The sequence below is a fragment of the Rattus norvegicus genome, chromosome 3 (assembly GCF_036323735.1).
Source record: "Rattus norvegicus strain BN/NHsdMcwi chromosome 3, GRCr8, whole genome shotgun sequence".
Lineage (NCBI taxonomy): Eukaryota > Metazoa > Chordata > Mammalia > Rodentia > Muridae > Rattus > Rattus norvegicus.
In genome coordinates, this window is record NC_086021.1 from 91,812,976 (window position 1) to 91,829,677 (window position 16,702).

At 35.2% G+C, this 16,702-nt stretch overlaps 1 protein-coding gene and 1 pseudogene across 1 annotated transcript; both read right to left on the bottom strand.

Moving 5' to 3' along the window:
- Positions 1–7,197: 7,197 nt before the first annotated feature.
- Positions 7,198–8,151, bottom strand: Or8k25 (olfactory receptor family 8 subfamily K member 25). Its single transcript, NM_001000680.1, has one exon. It carries the CDS (start codon positions 8,149–8,151, stop codon positions 7,198–7,200), a length of 954 nt encoding a protein of 317 aa, NP_001000680.1.
- Positions 14,827–15,766, bottom strand: Or8k30-ps1 (olfactory receptor family 8 subfamily K member 30, pseudogene 1; annotated as a pseudogene).

Consider the following 16,702-nt stretch of genomic DNA (forward strand, 5'->3'; position numbering starts at 1 on the left):
AATCACTATCCCTGAAATCAAGCAGTATAACAGAGCAATAGTGATAAAAACTGTATGGTATTAATACAGAGACAGGGAAATAGACCAGTGGAATAGAATTGAAAACCCAGAAAAGAACCCACACACCTATGGTCACTTGATTTTTGACAAAGGAGCCAAAACCATCCAATGAAAAAAAAGATAGCATTTTCAGCAAATGGTGCTGGTTCAAGTGGGGGTCAGCATGTAGAAGAATGCAGATCGATCCATTCTCATTACCCTGTAGAAAGCTTAAGTCCAATTGGATCATGGAGCTCCACATCAAACCAGATACACTCAAATTAATAGAAGAAAAAGTGGGGGAGAATCTCAAACACGTGGGTACTGGAGAAAATTTCCTGAACAAAACACCAATGTTTTATGCTCTGAGATCAAGAATCGACAAATGGGATCTCATAAAACTGCAAAGCTTCTGTAAGGCAAAGGACACTGTTGTTAGGACAAAACAGCAACCAACATATTGGGAAAAGATCTTTACCAATCCTATAACTGATAGAGGGCTTATATCCAAAATATACAAAGAACTCATGAAGTTAGACCGCAGGGAGCCAAATAACCCTATTAAAAATGGGGTTCATCAGTAAACAAAGAATTCACAGCTGAGGAATGCTGAGTGGCTGAAAAGCACCTAAAGAAATGTTCAACATCTTTAGTCATAAGGGAAATGCAAATCAAAACAACCCTGAGTTTCTAACTCACACCAGTCAGAATGGCTAAAATCAAAAACTCCAGCGACCCCAGATTCTGGCGAGGATGTGGATAGAAAGGAAAAACTCATCCACTGTTGGTGGGATTACAGACTGGTACAACCATTCTGGAAATCAGTCTGGAGGTTCTTCAGAAAATTGAACATTGTACTACCTGAGAACCGAGCTATACCTCTTTTAGGCATATACACAAAAGATCCCCCAACATATAACAAAGACACATGCTCTACTATGTTCGTAGCCGCCTTATTTATAATAGCCAGAAGCTGGAAAGAATCCAGATGCCCTTCAACAGAGGAATGAATAATTAAAATGTGGTACATCTACACAATGGAATACTACTTAGCTATCAAAAACAATGACCTAATGAGATTCATAGGCAAATGGATGGAACTGGAAAATATCATCCTGAGTGAGGTAACCCAATCACAGAAAAACACACATATTATGCACTCATTGATTAGTGGATATTAGCCCAAATGCTTGAATTGCCCTAAATGCACAGAACACATGAAACTCAAGAAGGATGACCAAAATTCGGAAGCTCTACTCCTTCTTTAAAAGGGGAACAAGAGTACCCTTGGGAGGGGATAGGGAGGCAATGTTTAGAGCAGAGACTGAAGGAACACCCATTCAGAGCCTTCCCCACATGTGGTCCAAACATATACAGCCAGTAAACTAAATAAGATGGATGAAACAAAGAAGTGCAGGTTGACAGGAACCAGATGTAGATCTCTCCTGAGAGACATTGCCAGAATATGGCAAATACATAGGCGAATGACAGCAGCAAACCACTGAAGTGAGAACTGGACCCCTGTTGAAGGATTCAGAGAAAGGTTTGAAAGCGCTTGAAGGGGCTTGAGACCCCATGTGAACAACAATGCCAACCAACCAGAGCTTCCAGGGACTAAGCCACTACCCAAAGACTATACGTGGACTCACCCTGGGCTCCAGCTGCATAGGTAGCAATGAATAGCCTATTAAGAGCACCAGTGGAAGAGGAAGCCCTTGGTCCTGTGAACAGGATTGTTGGGGGGAGTGTGGTAATGGGGGGTAGGATGGAGCATGGAAACCCATATAGAGGGAGAGGAGGAGGGGTTAGGGGGATGTTGGCCTGAAAACAGGGAAAAGGAATAACAATTGAAATGTAAATAAGAAATACCCAATTTAATAAAGATGGAGGAAAAAAAGTATTACCAGTTTTTTAAAAAAGTTTAAAAGTTACCAGTTTAAAAAAAAGAAACTCTACGAAATAGTCACAAGTAGTATAAAACATCTTGGTGTGATTCTTACCAAGCAATTGAAAGATCTGTATAACAAGAATTCAAATATCTGAAAAAAATTGAAGTCTTCTGAAATGCCTAGATCTCCCATTCTCAAGGATTGGATTAACATAGTGAAAAAAGCCCTCTTACAAAAACAATCCGTAGATTCAATGCAATCCCCATTAAAATTCCAACATAATTCTTCATAGACATGGAAAGAGCAATTCTCAACTTCATACAGAAAACAAAAAACCAAAGGGAGCCAAAACAATTCATAACAATAAAAGAACATCCGGTGTAATCACCATCCCTGATCTCAAACTGTACTACAAAGTAAAAGTTATAAAAACCACATGTTATTTGTACAAAGACTAACAGGTGGATCGATGGATTTGAAATGAAATACCAGAAGTAAACCAATACATGCATGGACAAAGAAGCCCAAACCATATAGTGGAAAAAAGTATCTTCAATAAATGTAGGTGATCTAACTGACAGTCTGTAAGGTAAAAGACACAGTCAGCAGAACAAATTGGAAAACTACAGATTGGGAAATTTTTTTTACTAACCCTAGATATGACAGATTGCTAATATCCAATATATATATAAACTTCAAGAATTTAAACTTCAAAACTCAATAACCCAATTAAAAATGGCCAACAGAGATAAACAGAGAATTCACAACAGAAAATCTTGAATGGATGCGAAGGGGGTCCTCAGTAGAGGAGTTTCCAAAAGGACTGAGGTAGTTGAGAGGGCTTGCAACCTCATAAGAACAACAATATCAACAAAACAGACACCCCAGAGCTCCCAGGGACTAAAGCACATATGTGACGACACATGGCTCCAGTCACATATGTAGCAGAGAATGGGCCTTGTATGGCATCAGTGGGAGGAAAGGCCCTTGGTCCTGTGAAGGCTCAATGCCCTAGTGTAGGGGAATGCCAGGGTGGGGAGGCAGAAGTGGGGGAGTGTGGTGGGTGGGTGGGGGAACACTCTAATGGAAGCAGGGAGTAGGGGAGATAGATTGGGGGGTTTCTGGAAGGGAAACTAGGAAAGGGGATAGCATTTGAAATGCAAAGAAAGAAAATATCCAATAAAAGAAAACAATAATAGATGTTCAAAATCTTTAGTCGTCAGAGAAATGTAAATCAAAATGAACCTGAGATTGTGCCTTATAGCAGTTAGAATGGCTAAGATAAAAAATTCAAGTGATCTCACATGGTAGTGAGGGTGAGGAGAAGGACGAACACTCTTCCATCGCTGGTAGGATTGTAAACTGGTACAACCACTCAGGAAATAAATTTGGTGCTTCCTAGAACATTGGAAATAGTTCTACCTGAAACCTCAGCTGTACCCCTCTTGAGTATATACCCAAAAGATGTTTCATCACACCACAAGGACACTTGCTGTGCCATGCTCATAGCATCGTGCTTTGTAATAGTCAGAAGCTGGAAATAACCCAGTGTTCCTCCATCAAAGAATGGATACAGAAAATGTGGTTCATTTACCCAAAAGTATACTACCCACCAATTAAAATGATGACATCATGGATTTTGCAGACAATTGGATGGAACCTTAAAATATCTTCTTGAGTGATGTAATTCAGACCCAAAACAACATGCATGGTATATACACACTGATAATTGGATATTAGACAAAAATTTAGAAAACCTAGGGAAAAACCTTCAGAGTATAAGAAGTGTAAGAAGCAGAAATTCAAGTGAGGATTCCTCAATCCTACCTTGAACAGAGAAGGAAATAATCATGAGGCAAAGGGAGGGAGGGACCTGGATAGGAAAAGGGAAGCAGAAGGAGATTGAGGGGAAAAGGAGTGCAGGTTCAGATATGGGGGGATGAGACTGGAGAGAAGCCACAGCGGCCAAGTGAATGAAAGGAAATAAGGAGACTCCAGGAGTGAGAGGTGTAGGGACCTTCTAGAAAGTATCAGAGACCCAGAAGTTGAGAAAATCTAAGGACTCATTAAGGATGACCTTAGTCAAAATGACCAATATAGGGGAAAGGGAACTCAAAGAGTTCACCTTCAGTGGATAGACTGGGCCTCAAGCGTAGGGACAGAGTTACTAGCCCATAGTCAAAATTCCTGACCCAGAATTGTTCCTGTCTAAAAGAACTGCAGGGACAGAAATGGAGAAGTGACTGAAGGAAAGGCAGTACAGTGACCTGCCCAACTTGGAATCCATCGTATTTGGGGGTTGGGGTGTACACCAAGATTTGATACTATTTCTGATGCTATTATATGCTTACAGATGGGAGCCTGGCATGGCTGTCCTCTGAGAGGTCCTACCAGCAGCTGACTGAGATAGAAGCAAATATTTACACCCACTCATTGAACTGAAGTTGAATTAGGGGAAAGATTAAAGAAGCTGAAAGGGAAAGTGACCGCATAGGAAGACCAACAGTCTCACCTAACCCAAACCCCATGGAGCTCTCAGAAACTGAGCCATCAACCATAAGCATATATGGGGTGGTCTGAGGTCTCTGGTACATATGTAGCAGAGGTCTGCCTGGTCTGTACTCAGTGAGAGATGTACTTAATCCTTGAGATACTTGAGGCCCTAGGGAAGAGAGAGGCCTGATTGAGTGGGGATCACCCTCTAGGAGGCAAGTGGGAGGAGGAATGGGATGAGAAACTATGGGAGGTGGGATTGAGGTGGGCAATAAATGGAATGCAAATAAATAAACTAATTTAAATTAAAAAAGAAAAATTAAAAAATTTAGATCAATAAATCCATGATGACTTGTCCTGTCAAATAATTTTTCAAATACGATTGTTATTTTTCTCCTTAGAGGTAAAAAGAATATTCAAGCTATTGGCGAATTTTTAAATATTAATTTGGTTTTATAAGTATTAATATTAACGGAAATAGAGTTCTATGTTAATTTTGTATTAGCTGTATGGTTTTCAAGCTAGAGATGTGGTTCTGGAAGCGCTCAATTATCTGTTATGCATGCCCAAAGACCTGGTTCAATCTTTACCCCAAGGATATCAAGGCATGATTAGATACATAGGTTATAAATAACATTATTTGCTAGTGATATTTTACTGTGATAAAGAATTTCTTTGCGATTAAAACAGAGACAGAAGGAACACCCATTCAGAGCCTGCTCCACATGTGGCCCATGCATATACAGCCATCCAATTAGACAAGATGGATGAAGCAAAGAAGTGCAGGCAGACAGGAGCCGGATGTAGATCTCTCCTGAGAGACACAGCCAGAATACAGCAAATACAGAGGAGAATGCCAGCAGCAAACCACTGAACTGAGAACAGGACCCCAGTTGACGGAATCAGAGAAAGAACTGGAAAGGTTGAAGGGGCTCGAGACCCCATATGAATAACAATGCCAAGCAAGTAGAGCTTCCAGGGACTAAGCCACTACCTAAAGACTATACATGGACTGACCCTGGACTCTGACCTCATAGGTAGCAATGAATATCCTAGTAAGAGCACCAGTGGAAGGGGAAGCCCTGGGTCCTGCTAAGACTGAACCCCCAGTGAACATGATTGTTGGGTGGAGGGCGGCAATGGGGGGAGGATGGGGAGGGGAACACCCATAAAGAAGGGGAGGAGGAAGGGTTAGGGGGATGTTGGCCTGTAAACCAGGAAAGGGAATAACACTCGAAATGTAAATAAGAAATACTCAAGTTAATAAAAAAAAGGATATTAGAAAAAATACGAAAAAAATAATTTCTTTGCCACAAAAACATATTTTAGTTTAATTCAGCACCATTTAGCTGATATTGTATTTATTTAAGTTTTATTGTATATCAATAGTTCAATGTAAAACAAACTTAAAGTGTTTCATTCATTAGTGCTACTAATATCTCATTTTAAAATCATCTTTTATATCCTAGATTGGCCTCCAATAACTGTGTTTCAAAGGCTTATCTTGAAGTTGTTATCTTTCTGCCATCACTTTATAAGGTATACTTTTCATTAGATGGTCAAATGTTAGCATCTGACCTTTAAACAGATATTACATTTGTACATAAACTAAACATAATCTACCCATTACAGAGTAATGGGGAGTAGGGAGTTATGATTAAGCTAGTAATAGGAGAAGAGCAAAATAATGATGCTTGCCTAGAGAACTCAATTTATCTACTACATGCAGTCTATTCACTCAGATATATATATATTTGAAGCAGATACTTATATACATATATACAAATATACAAATATACAAATACACAAATATACATATATACACATATACACATATACACATATACACATATACACATATACACATATACACATATACACATATACACATATACACATATACACATATACACATATACACATATACACATATACACATATACACATATACACATATACACATATACACATATACACATATACACATATACACATATACACATATACACATATACACATATACATATATACATATATACACATATACATATATACATATATACATATATACATATATACATATATACATATATACATATATACATATATACATATATACATATATACATATATACATATATACATATATACATATATACATATATACATATATACATATATACATATATACATATATACATATATACATATATACATATATATATATACATACACACACCACACTCACACACACACACACACAAACACACATACACATATACATATATACTCTTAATTAGGCAAATTTAAATGATAGATTAAAACTAATTTGTGTATAAGCAATAAATGCATTAAGCTAATATATACCATTGGACTCATATATAGTGCAAGGAACAAGGAGAGATCAGAGCATTGTGCCTGGTTACAATAGGGGTAGACAAGTACATTAATATGAATGTGGTCTTAATATCTAAGCAGTATATTTCACTTGATATAATGCTCAAGTTTTCTTTTAAGTGAGCTAATAGATGTGTAAAAATGTTAAAATTAAAGGAGTGGGTCTATAGAAAATAAAACAGAGACATGTTTATATTGAATAATATATTATAATATTCAAAATACAATAGCCATTTAAATCTTTCTAACAATTCTTATTCTTCTCACTCACACAAAGAATTCATTCCTTTTAAAGAGTATATCTTCTGCTTTCCTTTGATGGCTACTTGTTTCACTGTTTCTATTGTTAGTTTACATAACTTTTAACAATATAAAAATTCTACGAGACAAGATTGTGTACTTTCTCCATTGTTTTTTTAAGGGCATCTTTTACATCTTTGTTCCTCAAGCTGTATATTAAGGGATTCAACATAGGAATAACCTGGGTGTAAAAGATGGAAGTCACTTTATTACTGTCAATAGAGTGAGTGGATGCAGGTTGTAAATACATAAATATCAAAGTTCCATAAAAGACAATGACTACCGTCAGGTGGGACCCACATGTAGAGAAAGCCTTCCGTTTGCCCTCAGCAGAATTAATACTTAGAATTGCCTTAAGTATAAGTAGATAGGACCCAATTACTTTGAGAAGAGACAAAAGCAAATTAAAAGCTGAGAAGACTAAAATTATCACCTCAATTTCATGTGTATTTGAGCAGGCCAAAGATAACAAAGGGAGAGCATCACAGTAGAAATGATTGATGACATTGTAGCCACAGAAGGATAAAGTGAAAATCTTTATGTTAACTAGAAGTGAGACAATTATACTATAGAGATAGGGGATGGTGACTAGTATCCAACATACTTTTTGTGACACGATAATGGTGTAGAGAAGTGGTTTACAGATGGCTACATAATGGTCATAAAACATTGCAGAGAGAATAAAAAATTCACTAACAATGAACATACTAAAGAAAGCTGACTGGATAGCACAATCCTGAAAGGATATTGTATTTTGATCTACAAGAAAATTGCTTAACATTTTTGGTCCCACAGCTGTTGAATAACCAAGATCTGTAGTAGCGAGGTGTCTAAGAAAGAAATACATGGGTGTTTGTAGCCTACAATCCATCATGGTAAGGATGATCATGCCCAGGTTGCCGACCAGTGAGGTCAAATAAATGATGAGGAATAATCCAAACAATGGGACCTGAAGCTCAGCGTGGTAAGTGATGCCCATCAGGATGAATTCAGTCAACGTTTGAGATTGTATTTCTCCATTAGAGATGGTCATAAATCCTGTCCTGAGGAGAGGTAACAGCATCATTGATAGTTTTCAAATATATAGAAAGATTTCATTCTTCAAACTAAGAAAATTTATATATTTCTTATATAATATTTGAATATGAAACCATCTGTAAAAGGGGGGCATACATACACAATTGCAATACTTCATTGCATGTAGTAATTTCTTTACCAAGTCATTTTTATCTTATGTTTAGTGTAAAACTAGGACAGGGAATTATGCTATATTTCAAATATTTCCAACAAGTATAGCTCAAAATCTTAAAATTATAAAGCTGATAAACCTTGATCGATAGGTGTATGTGAAAACAATCTCTAAAAAGTGTAGAATGTTGAAATTTCACAGACTTGTGTAAAATTATTGTCCCTTTAATTCTATTTTTTTTCTTTTTTTCGGAGCTGGGGACCAAACCCAGGGCCTTGCGCTTGCTAGGCAAGTGCTCCACCGCTGAGCTAAATCCCCAACCCCAATTCTATTTCTTATATGAATAGAATTATAATTTGGCATAATTATAATTTGTTATGCTGTATAACACCCACACCAATTATAATACACACTTCTACTGAGAGTTTTTAAATAATGTAGATACTCTAGTTACATGTGTAAATATGTGTAGAACCTATAGCTAAAACAGACAGCATCATCATAACACATAGTCAATGTATTTTAGGTGAATTAATGAAAAAGTGTTGCACATCACATTTGGGGCTATCCTTATTTGAGAAAACAAATACACCATACAGTATATCTATGCAATCATTTTGCACCTTGAACTAGTGTACAGAAACATCCACTTAAAAAATAATTTATCATGAATAAAATACTTTCTCAGCATTAACAGTACTAAGAGGACTTTGTACTGTTTACTAATAAGGTGAACAAAGACTAAGTATGACAATCTGTGCTCTATAACAACAGTGCACAAATATGATCAGTACTGATTCAAAGAGTCACTGGTTACAGTAACTTACCTAAAAAATGTCCCCTCATACATGCATGTGCATACCCCGTAGGATAGAGGCTTGTGATCTTGTTTGGATCTAAAAAGATGAGTAAACAAGTAACGAGTCATAAAACACATGGAACATATAGGCTATCCTAGCATCTAACTTTATCACCCAATGGTAAAATTTAACACGTCTGCTATTTAGAATTATATCTCTGTATCTATTTTTAGCATAATAAAATTTGAATATGTTTCCTTCATCATATAATTACTCACTGACAGGTTATTTTTAATATAATTCATAAATATATTTATATAACAAAGATATGTTATAGGTCAGAATTGATCTAGGAATATATGAAGAAACTTTTAAAAATTAAAGGAAATATACTTAAATTGGTTCTATGATGACTTGTCAAATTTTTTCTTTAGTAAGCAACATTTTTGAGAAAGAATACCTATTTAAAAGGTCAACAATAAATGTGACTGCTCCTTATTGTTTGATTGACTGTGGTACACGAGCATCATAATGAGGAAGAAAATGTAGATGTCATTTGAAGTGATTCATTAGTATAATAGAAAATACTCCTGTTATCATAAGATCTTCTTCCCAATAAGGTTCAGGACACAGTGCCAATAACTGCATTTTCTAGAGGTGTACACCTAAGCAATTCCTATGCATCAGAGTAAAAATTGCAAGAAAGTGGCAGTATAAATATTTAAAATGAATGTTCCAACATTTTCTTAATAAGAGAAAAAGATATAAATCATGTACAAGAGGCAGGAAAGGGAACCACATTAGTATCTGAATATAGTACAATGAAGTTAGTTTCAACATCCATTTGAAAGGTGATTTATTTTTATTCCTACTTTTTTGTGCATAAAACAATGCACTTCTAATATGATGCCGAGTAGCTTCTCTGTTCATCTGCTCATCCTTTCATAAAAATATACTCTTCACATATTACATACGAAAAAAATCAGATCATTAACATACATAATTAGCTCTAGAAATTCTGGAAGCCACCTATTCTCCTCTTTTCCATTGGTTTGTTTTACATTGATAAAAGTTAAAAGAATTAGTTAACTGGAATAGCAATTTTCCAGTAAGAAAGACAAGCAGCTAAATTTTATTTTATACACTACTTTCTTAGGTAGTTTAGTGATATTTATCACAAAATATATTTTAAAACGTCATTATTCTAAATTTATTGTTTAATATCTTCTTACTCTCTGGTAATTTTTTCACATCTATTGTGAGATGCAAACTCTATTGCTCTCAAGAAAAGATGGGGAACTTTTCCAGGGGGTTCAGGTACAAAAGGTAGCTTATTGCCAATCTTGAAAACCTGATTTTTTCTCTGGAATCCACAGTGTTCAACACATGAACTAATTCTTACAAGATACAAATCACACTTGTCAACATTTCAGGAGTCTAAAAACCTGAAGGCAGCAATGCTATAGGCCCTTGAGGAGAATTTATGATGATGATTTTAAATGGAAATAGTTTTGATGACTCTTGAAGACACAAGCACACACATAAGTAGATCTCTCAACACTAGTCAAAGAAGCAATTTTTTCAGTAAATTGTGATGAACAGAGGCACACAAATGATCAGTGTGCAGTGAATAAAAATCCCCCGAATTATTCAGCACTACTTGTGAAGGCTACATCATACCCCCTTGCTTGGAAAAGCATCATCCCAGAAAATTATTGGTCTTAGGAGACTGTAAATATCCATGGCAATTGGTGATTATTGCCAAATTGTGTTTTCTAGTCACACCAGAGCTATTCTTCTCATGAAATAAATGTGTTTATTTACACATGAAAAAGAATTATAGCAGATTAAAACACATTAAAGGAATGCATGATTGTGGAAGTAGTGAGAAAGTTGTAATCCTAGCTGAGAAGCTATTCATATTAATTTGTTTTAGCTGAATAAGAGTCATAATTATTGAAGGTGTGTACATACACCTGAGGCTGTATCTCTATCCTGTTGCATGCAAATTCTAAAGGCTTATTAACTGTAGTTTTTGCATCAAAATGTAATAAACTAGCTAGTATAAAATATCAAATATAAACTATTTTATATTTAATATGCATTCATGAATATACTTACTTTGAAATATATTACTTAGTGAGGGAAATTTCAGACTCTAAGAAGAACTACTTTAATCTGAATACAGTTATTTATGTTGGTAGAAATTTTTTCTTTGTTTTTGAGAAAATGTTGATTTTAATTGTGGGGCATTATTCTGTGTAAATCAGAATTTGATAAATACATGTGACTTGCATGCCACAGTAAGGAACCAACATATTTATTCAATAAAATACCTAACAAAAATAGAACAGTAAGTTTGAGATTCTCATGTTCTTCCCCCCAATTGTTCAGATATTCTGCTGTTTAATCTTACCTGGAAAACAGCACATGCAGGTTTGAATACACCAGGAATGCGCCTAACTCACTTGGTTTATATTTACATAACCATCAGTGATAAAACCCACGGGAGATGTCCCAGGGGGATTATGCCTCACTTATTGTCTGGTTACAAATTAGCTAAGTGAAAATGTGCTAAATGGTGGGGAAAGGAACATAAACAACTATGATACCAGAATAAAACCTCTCCTACTATACTGTTCACTGATTAAGAAAACCAAACAAACAAAGCCAAACCACGTTTTGAGCATTATTTAAAACACTTTAGCTCTTATCACCAAGAGGATTTGTGATGTTGAACTCCTTCTCAGACATGATTTGCAGTCTTCTAATTTGAGCAGAAACAGAGTTCAAACTAATTAGCAAGCTTTTGAAGTGAATTTTTATTAAGTTTTAGTAGTTAACTTCCTGCTATTTACTTGAACTTTTGTAGTATGTATTTGGTTCGTAGACGGATGATCTTTATCCAAGAATGCCCAAGGCCCTGACTTAATCTCTACTCTAAGGAATGTCAAAATTTAGTTATTTTTATGGGTTCTAAACATTATATTTTTGTAGAATTTTTTAACAGTTTAAACTACTTAAAAATGTTCATCTAGTCTACCAGGGACTACACTAAGATATTCTAGATTCAAGCATATCCAGAGCACAGTTTTTGTTTGTTTGCTTTTGTTTTTGTTTTTATTTTGTTGTTTTTTTCCATTAATTAATTTATTTTTTCAATTTATATCCCAATTGCAGCCCCCTCTCTCCTCTCCTCCCAGTTGCTCTCTCTCACTCCCTTGCTTCCTCTCCCCTGATCTTTCACCCCTCCAACCCCCCCCACCCAATCTACTGGCAAAAGTCTATTCAGGACAAAAAGCATCTCCTTCCATCTGCTGCTAGAGGAAAGGGATCCAATAGCAGGCAACAGAGTCAGAGTCAAACGCAGCCTTTGCTCCAATTGTTAGGGACCCACATGAAGATCAAGCTGTACATCAGCTACTTATGTGTAAGAGGCCTGGATTCAGTCCATGCGTACTCTTCATTTGGTGGCTCAGTCTCAGGAAACCTTATTGGCCCACATTAGTTGGTCTTCTCCTAGTATCCTTGACCCTTCTAGCTCTCTCAATTCTTCCCCAGCTATTTCACAAGACTCCCTGAGCACTGCCTAATGTTTGATTTTGGGTCTCTCCATCTGTTTCTGAAAGGTGTTGGATGATGCTTCTTAGATTACAGTTATGGTAGACTCCTATGTGCAGCAGACAGAGTATCATTAATAGTGTCAGAGGCTGGCACTGTCCCACGGGTTGGATCTCAAGTTGGTCTTATCATTGTTTTCCGTTCCCTCAAACTGCTCAATTTTTCTCTTTGCATATCTTATAGGCAGGGCAAATTTTGGGTCAAAGGCTTTGTGGGAGGCTTGATGTTGCCCTCCCTCAATGAGATGTCCTATCTGGCTACAGCAGGAGGTCATTTCAGACTTCATATCTATCTCCATTAGGAGTCTCAGCTAAAGTCACCCCAATATCCTCCCACGTCTCTGGCTTGTCCCAGAGATGCCCTTGGTCCTGCAGATTTCCTTTCTCCAAGCTCTCTCATATCATACCCCTGTTCTCACATACTATATCCCCACCCCCATTCCCATCCCCATGCCATCTTCCACTTACTTCTTACGTCTATTTTATTTCTCCTTCTGAATGAGATTCAGATATCCTCACGTGAGCTCTCTTTATTACTTAATTTTTGGGATCTGCGGGTTGTAACTTATTTTTCTAGTACTTTATGGCTAATATCCACGTACAAGTGAATAAGCGCAATACATGTTTTTCTGTCTGAGTTACCTCACTCGGGATGGTATTTTCTAGTTCCACCACTTGTCTGCAAATTTCAAGATGTTTTGGTTTTAGTAGCTGAGTAGTATTCCACTGTGTAAATGTACCATATTATCTTTATTCGTTCTTTGGTTGAGGGACATCTAAGTTGTTTTCCATTTCTTACTATTACAAATAAAGTTGCTATGAACATATTTGATTTAGTGTCCTTGTGGCATCATGTACCGTCTTTTGGGTAAATGTTTATAGATTTAATTATTAGTCTGGTGATAACTTTCTTTGACATAGATACTTTAAGCCCATACTTGATTCTACTCATATAATATTGCATTAGCTAGGCATTGGAGTAAAATCAATAAAATGATTGTCAAGCAAAATTCAAGGTATTCCTGCATGAGTGGTTCTAAGATTTGTTTCTTTATTCAAGTAATCCTATAATAACTGATAGACCCTAGACTAACTACTTGACCCAGGTTTTCCTTGGTATCATCTGCCTCCACAATCCAATTAATTATAGGGATGGCATTTTATTCAGTAGCCAAATTTTAATATAATAAACACACTTTAATATCATAAATATACTTTTATAATTTAGTATATTATAGTTATTATAATTTGGTATAGTAAATAATCTCATAATATTTTATATTTTACATTTAAAATGTATATTTTACATTTAAAACAAAGATAATATTAACTCATTCAGTAAACAGAAGTGTGAATTAATGAATTAAGATTAATCCAATAACAAGACAGAAGGAAATAATGGTAGCTACTGTGAAAAGAATCAAGTCAACTACCACACACACACACAAGCACACACCTACCCACATAAACACACACACACACACACACAAACACACATAAACACACACACACACACATACAGATACCTACACATACATATACATAGACACACTGAGAATTATATAATACTAGATATGTTTAAATTATGAACTATTTAACCACTAAATTTATGGTGTTAGATATTGCTATTGCAATCATATTGAAAGTGATACATCTGTGTGCTCAGATATTACTGGGACCATAATATGAAAACGATAGTCTTCACTATTCTATTACAGTGATAAAGAACTTTTTAAAACACTGATAATAGAAATATATATGAATATAAAATGAGTGTAAATACTAAAGATATTAATAATGCATTTTATATCAATAAATACACAGATACAAGTAAACAACAGGCAATTTATTCTAAAATTAAATTAACAAAATGAATGCAAGATATTCAAGACATCTGTCATTTTATTTCTAATGTCCAAAAAACACCATGTTACCTTTGTAGACTTAAAAAAATTCACTCTGTCAATTCATTTCCTCAATGTGTATAATCTGTCTTCTCTTTAAGGAAACATTGTTTTTTTAATGTTTTCTTCACTGTAAGTTATAAAGCAATAACATTTATTTGATTTGACGAATTATAACCTTAAATAATATGAGTTCTAAGAGAAGATATTTTTTATGGTTTTCCCTGTCTTTCTAAGAGCATATTTTACATCTTTATTCCTCAAGCTGTAGATCAAGGGATTTAACATGGGGATGATTAAGGTATAAAAGATGGAAGCCACCTTGTCAGTGTTTAAGGAGTGACTAGACTTAGGTTGCACGTACATAAAAATCAAAGTGCCATAGAAGACAGTGACAACTGTCAGATGAGACCCACAGGTGGAGAAAGCCTTCTGCCTACCCTCAGCAGAGTTCATCCTGAGAATAGCTCTGAGAATGAGCAGATAGGAAACAAGAATGACCAGTGGTGAAGAAATCAAGTTAATAGTTGATAAAATTAATATTATCATTTCACTTTCCATTTTATTTGAACAGAGGAGAGATATCAAGGGAAGACCATCACAGTAAAAATGACTGATAATATTATGGCCACAAAAGTTTGAAGAAAAAATATTTATGGTTACTATGAGAGCAACAAATATACTATAAAGGTATGGGATTGCCACCAGGACCCAACACACTCTTTGTGACATAATGACATTATAGAGGAGTGGCTTACAGATGGCAACATAGCGGTCATAAGACATTGCAGAGAGAATAAAAAATTCACTAACAATGAACATACTGAAGAAAGACAACTGGACAGCACAAAAATAAAATGATATTGTGTTTTGTTCTACAAGAAAATTTCTTAACATTTTTGGTCCCACAGCTGTTGAATAACCAAGGTCAGTAGTAGCAAGGTGTCTGAGAAAAAAGTACATGGGTGTTTGTAACCTCGATTCCACCATGGTAAGTATGATCATGCCCAAGTTTCCCACCAGTGATCAGATAGATGATGAGAAATAGTCCAAATAATGGGGCCTGCAGCTCAGGGCGGTCAGTGATGCCCACCAGGATGAATTCAGTCACCATTGTGAAGTTGCGTTTCTCCATAAGGTTTATGAGAAATTCTGTTTTGAGTGGAAAGCATTAAACAGTCAATAGATTTCAAAAGGCATTTGCTGAGTTTTATTATCTAAAGTAGCTTAAATAAAATATCTCCATATATTCGAATTTATTTTTGAAAAAAAAAATCTATTAAAAATATACATATACCCTTATGTACACCTGCACATTTGCATATGCATACATGTGATTAGAAATACACAAATATTAATCTTTATTTCTGTAGCAATAAAAGCTTAAATCAGAGAATATCATATTATCTACAAATGATATTTATTTTTCCTAGCTATATTGAGAGCAGTAACTTTAATCAATACCAGATAATAGTTAACCTACAAAAGATCCTTCTATACCTAATATCTAGTCAAGAATTTATCCAGCCTCAAACCCTAATACTGTTGGGTTTTAAGAATGTTGCAATACAGACAAATGTGCATGTAAAGATGATATATATATATATACATGTATATATATACACACACACATATATATGTGTGTGTGTGTGTGTGAAAAAGAAAAAATCAAATCTTTAAACAATAGTTATTGATAGAACATTATTAAATTTATTTTTCCTATATGTTTATTTCTTGTTTTGATACTATCACATTGTAGCACTAAATCACTATGTACTTGTCATGATATATAAGATATTTGCCAATAATAGTACATATAGCTACTAAATACTTTTAAAAATGCAAATAACTCTACTTCTATGTGTAGAGCTATAGAATCTAAACATATAAAATAGAATATCTGTAGTTTTTCACACTTTATATTCGTCAGATTGATGAATAAGCTTAGGTTTACTCATGACACTTAGGATTAACTTGATTTAAAGAAACCTAACAGCATGTAAGTAAGAATATCTGTGCAATCATCTTACACATTTCCTAGCATGTTCAAATATTTTATGAAAAAATAAAG

Bases quoted from the DNA above. Each gene is read 5' to 3' on its own strand.
- Or8k25 (NM_001000680.1), bottom strand. From the start codon at position 8,151: ATGACCATCTCTAATGGAGAAATACAATCTCAAACGTTGACTGAATTC.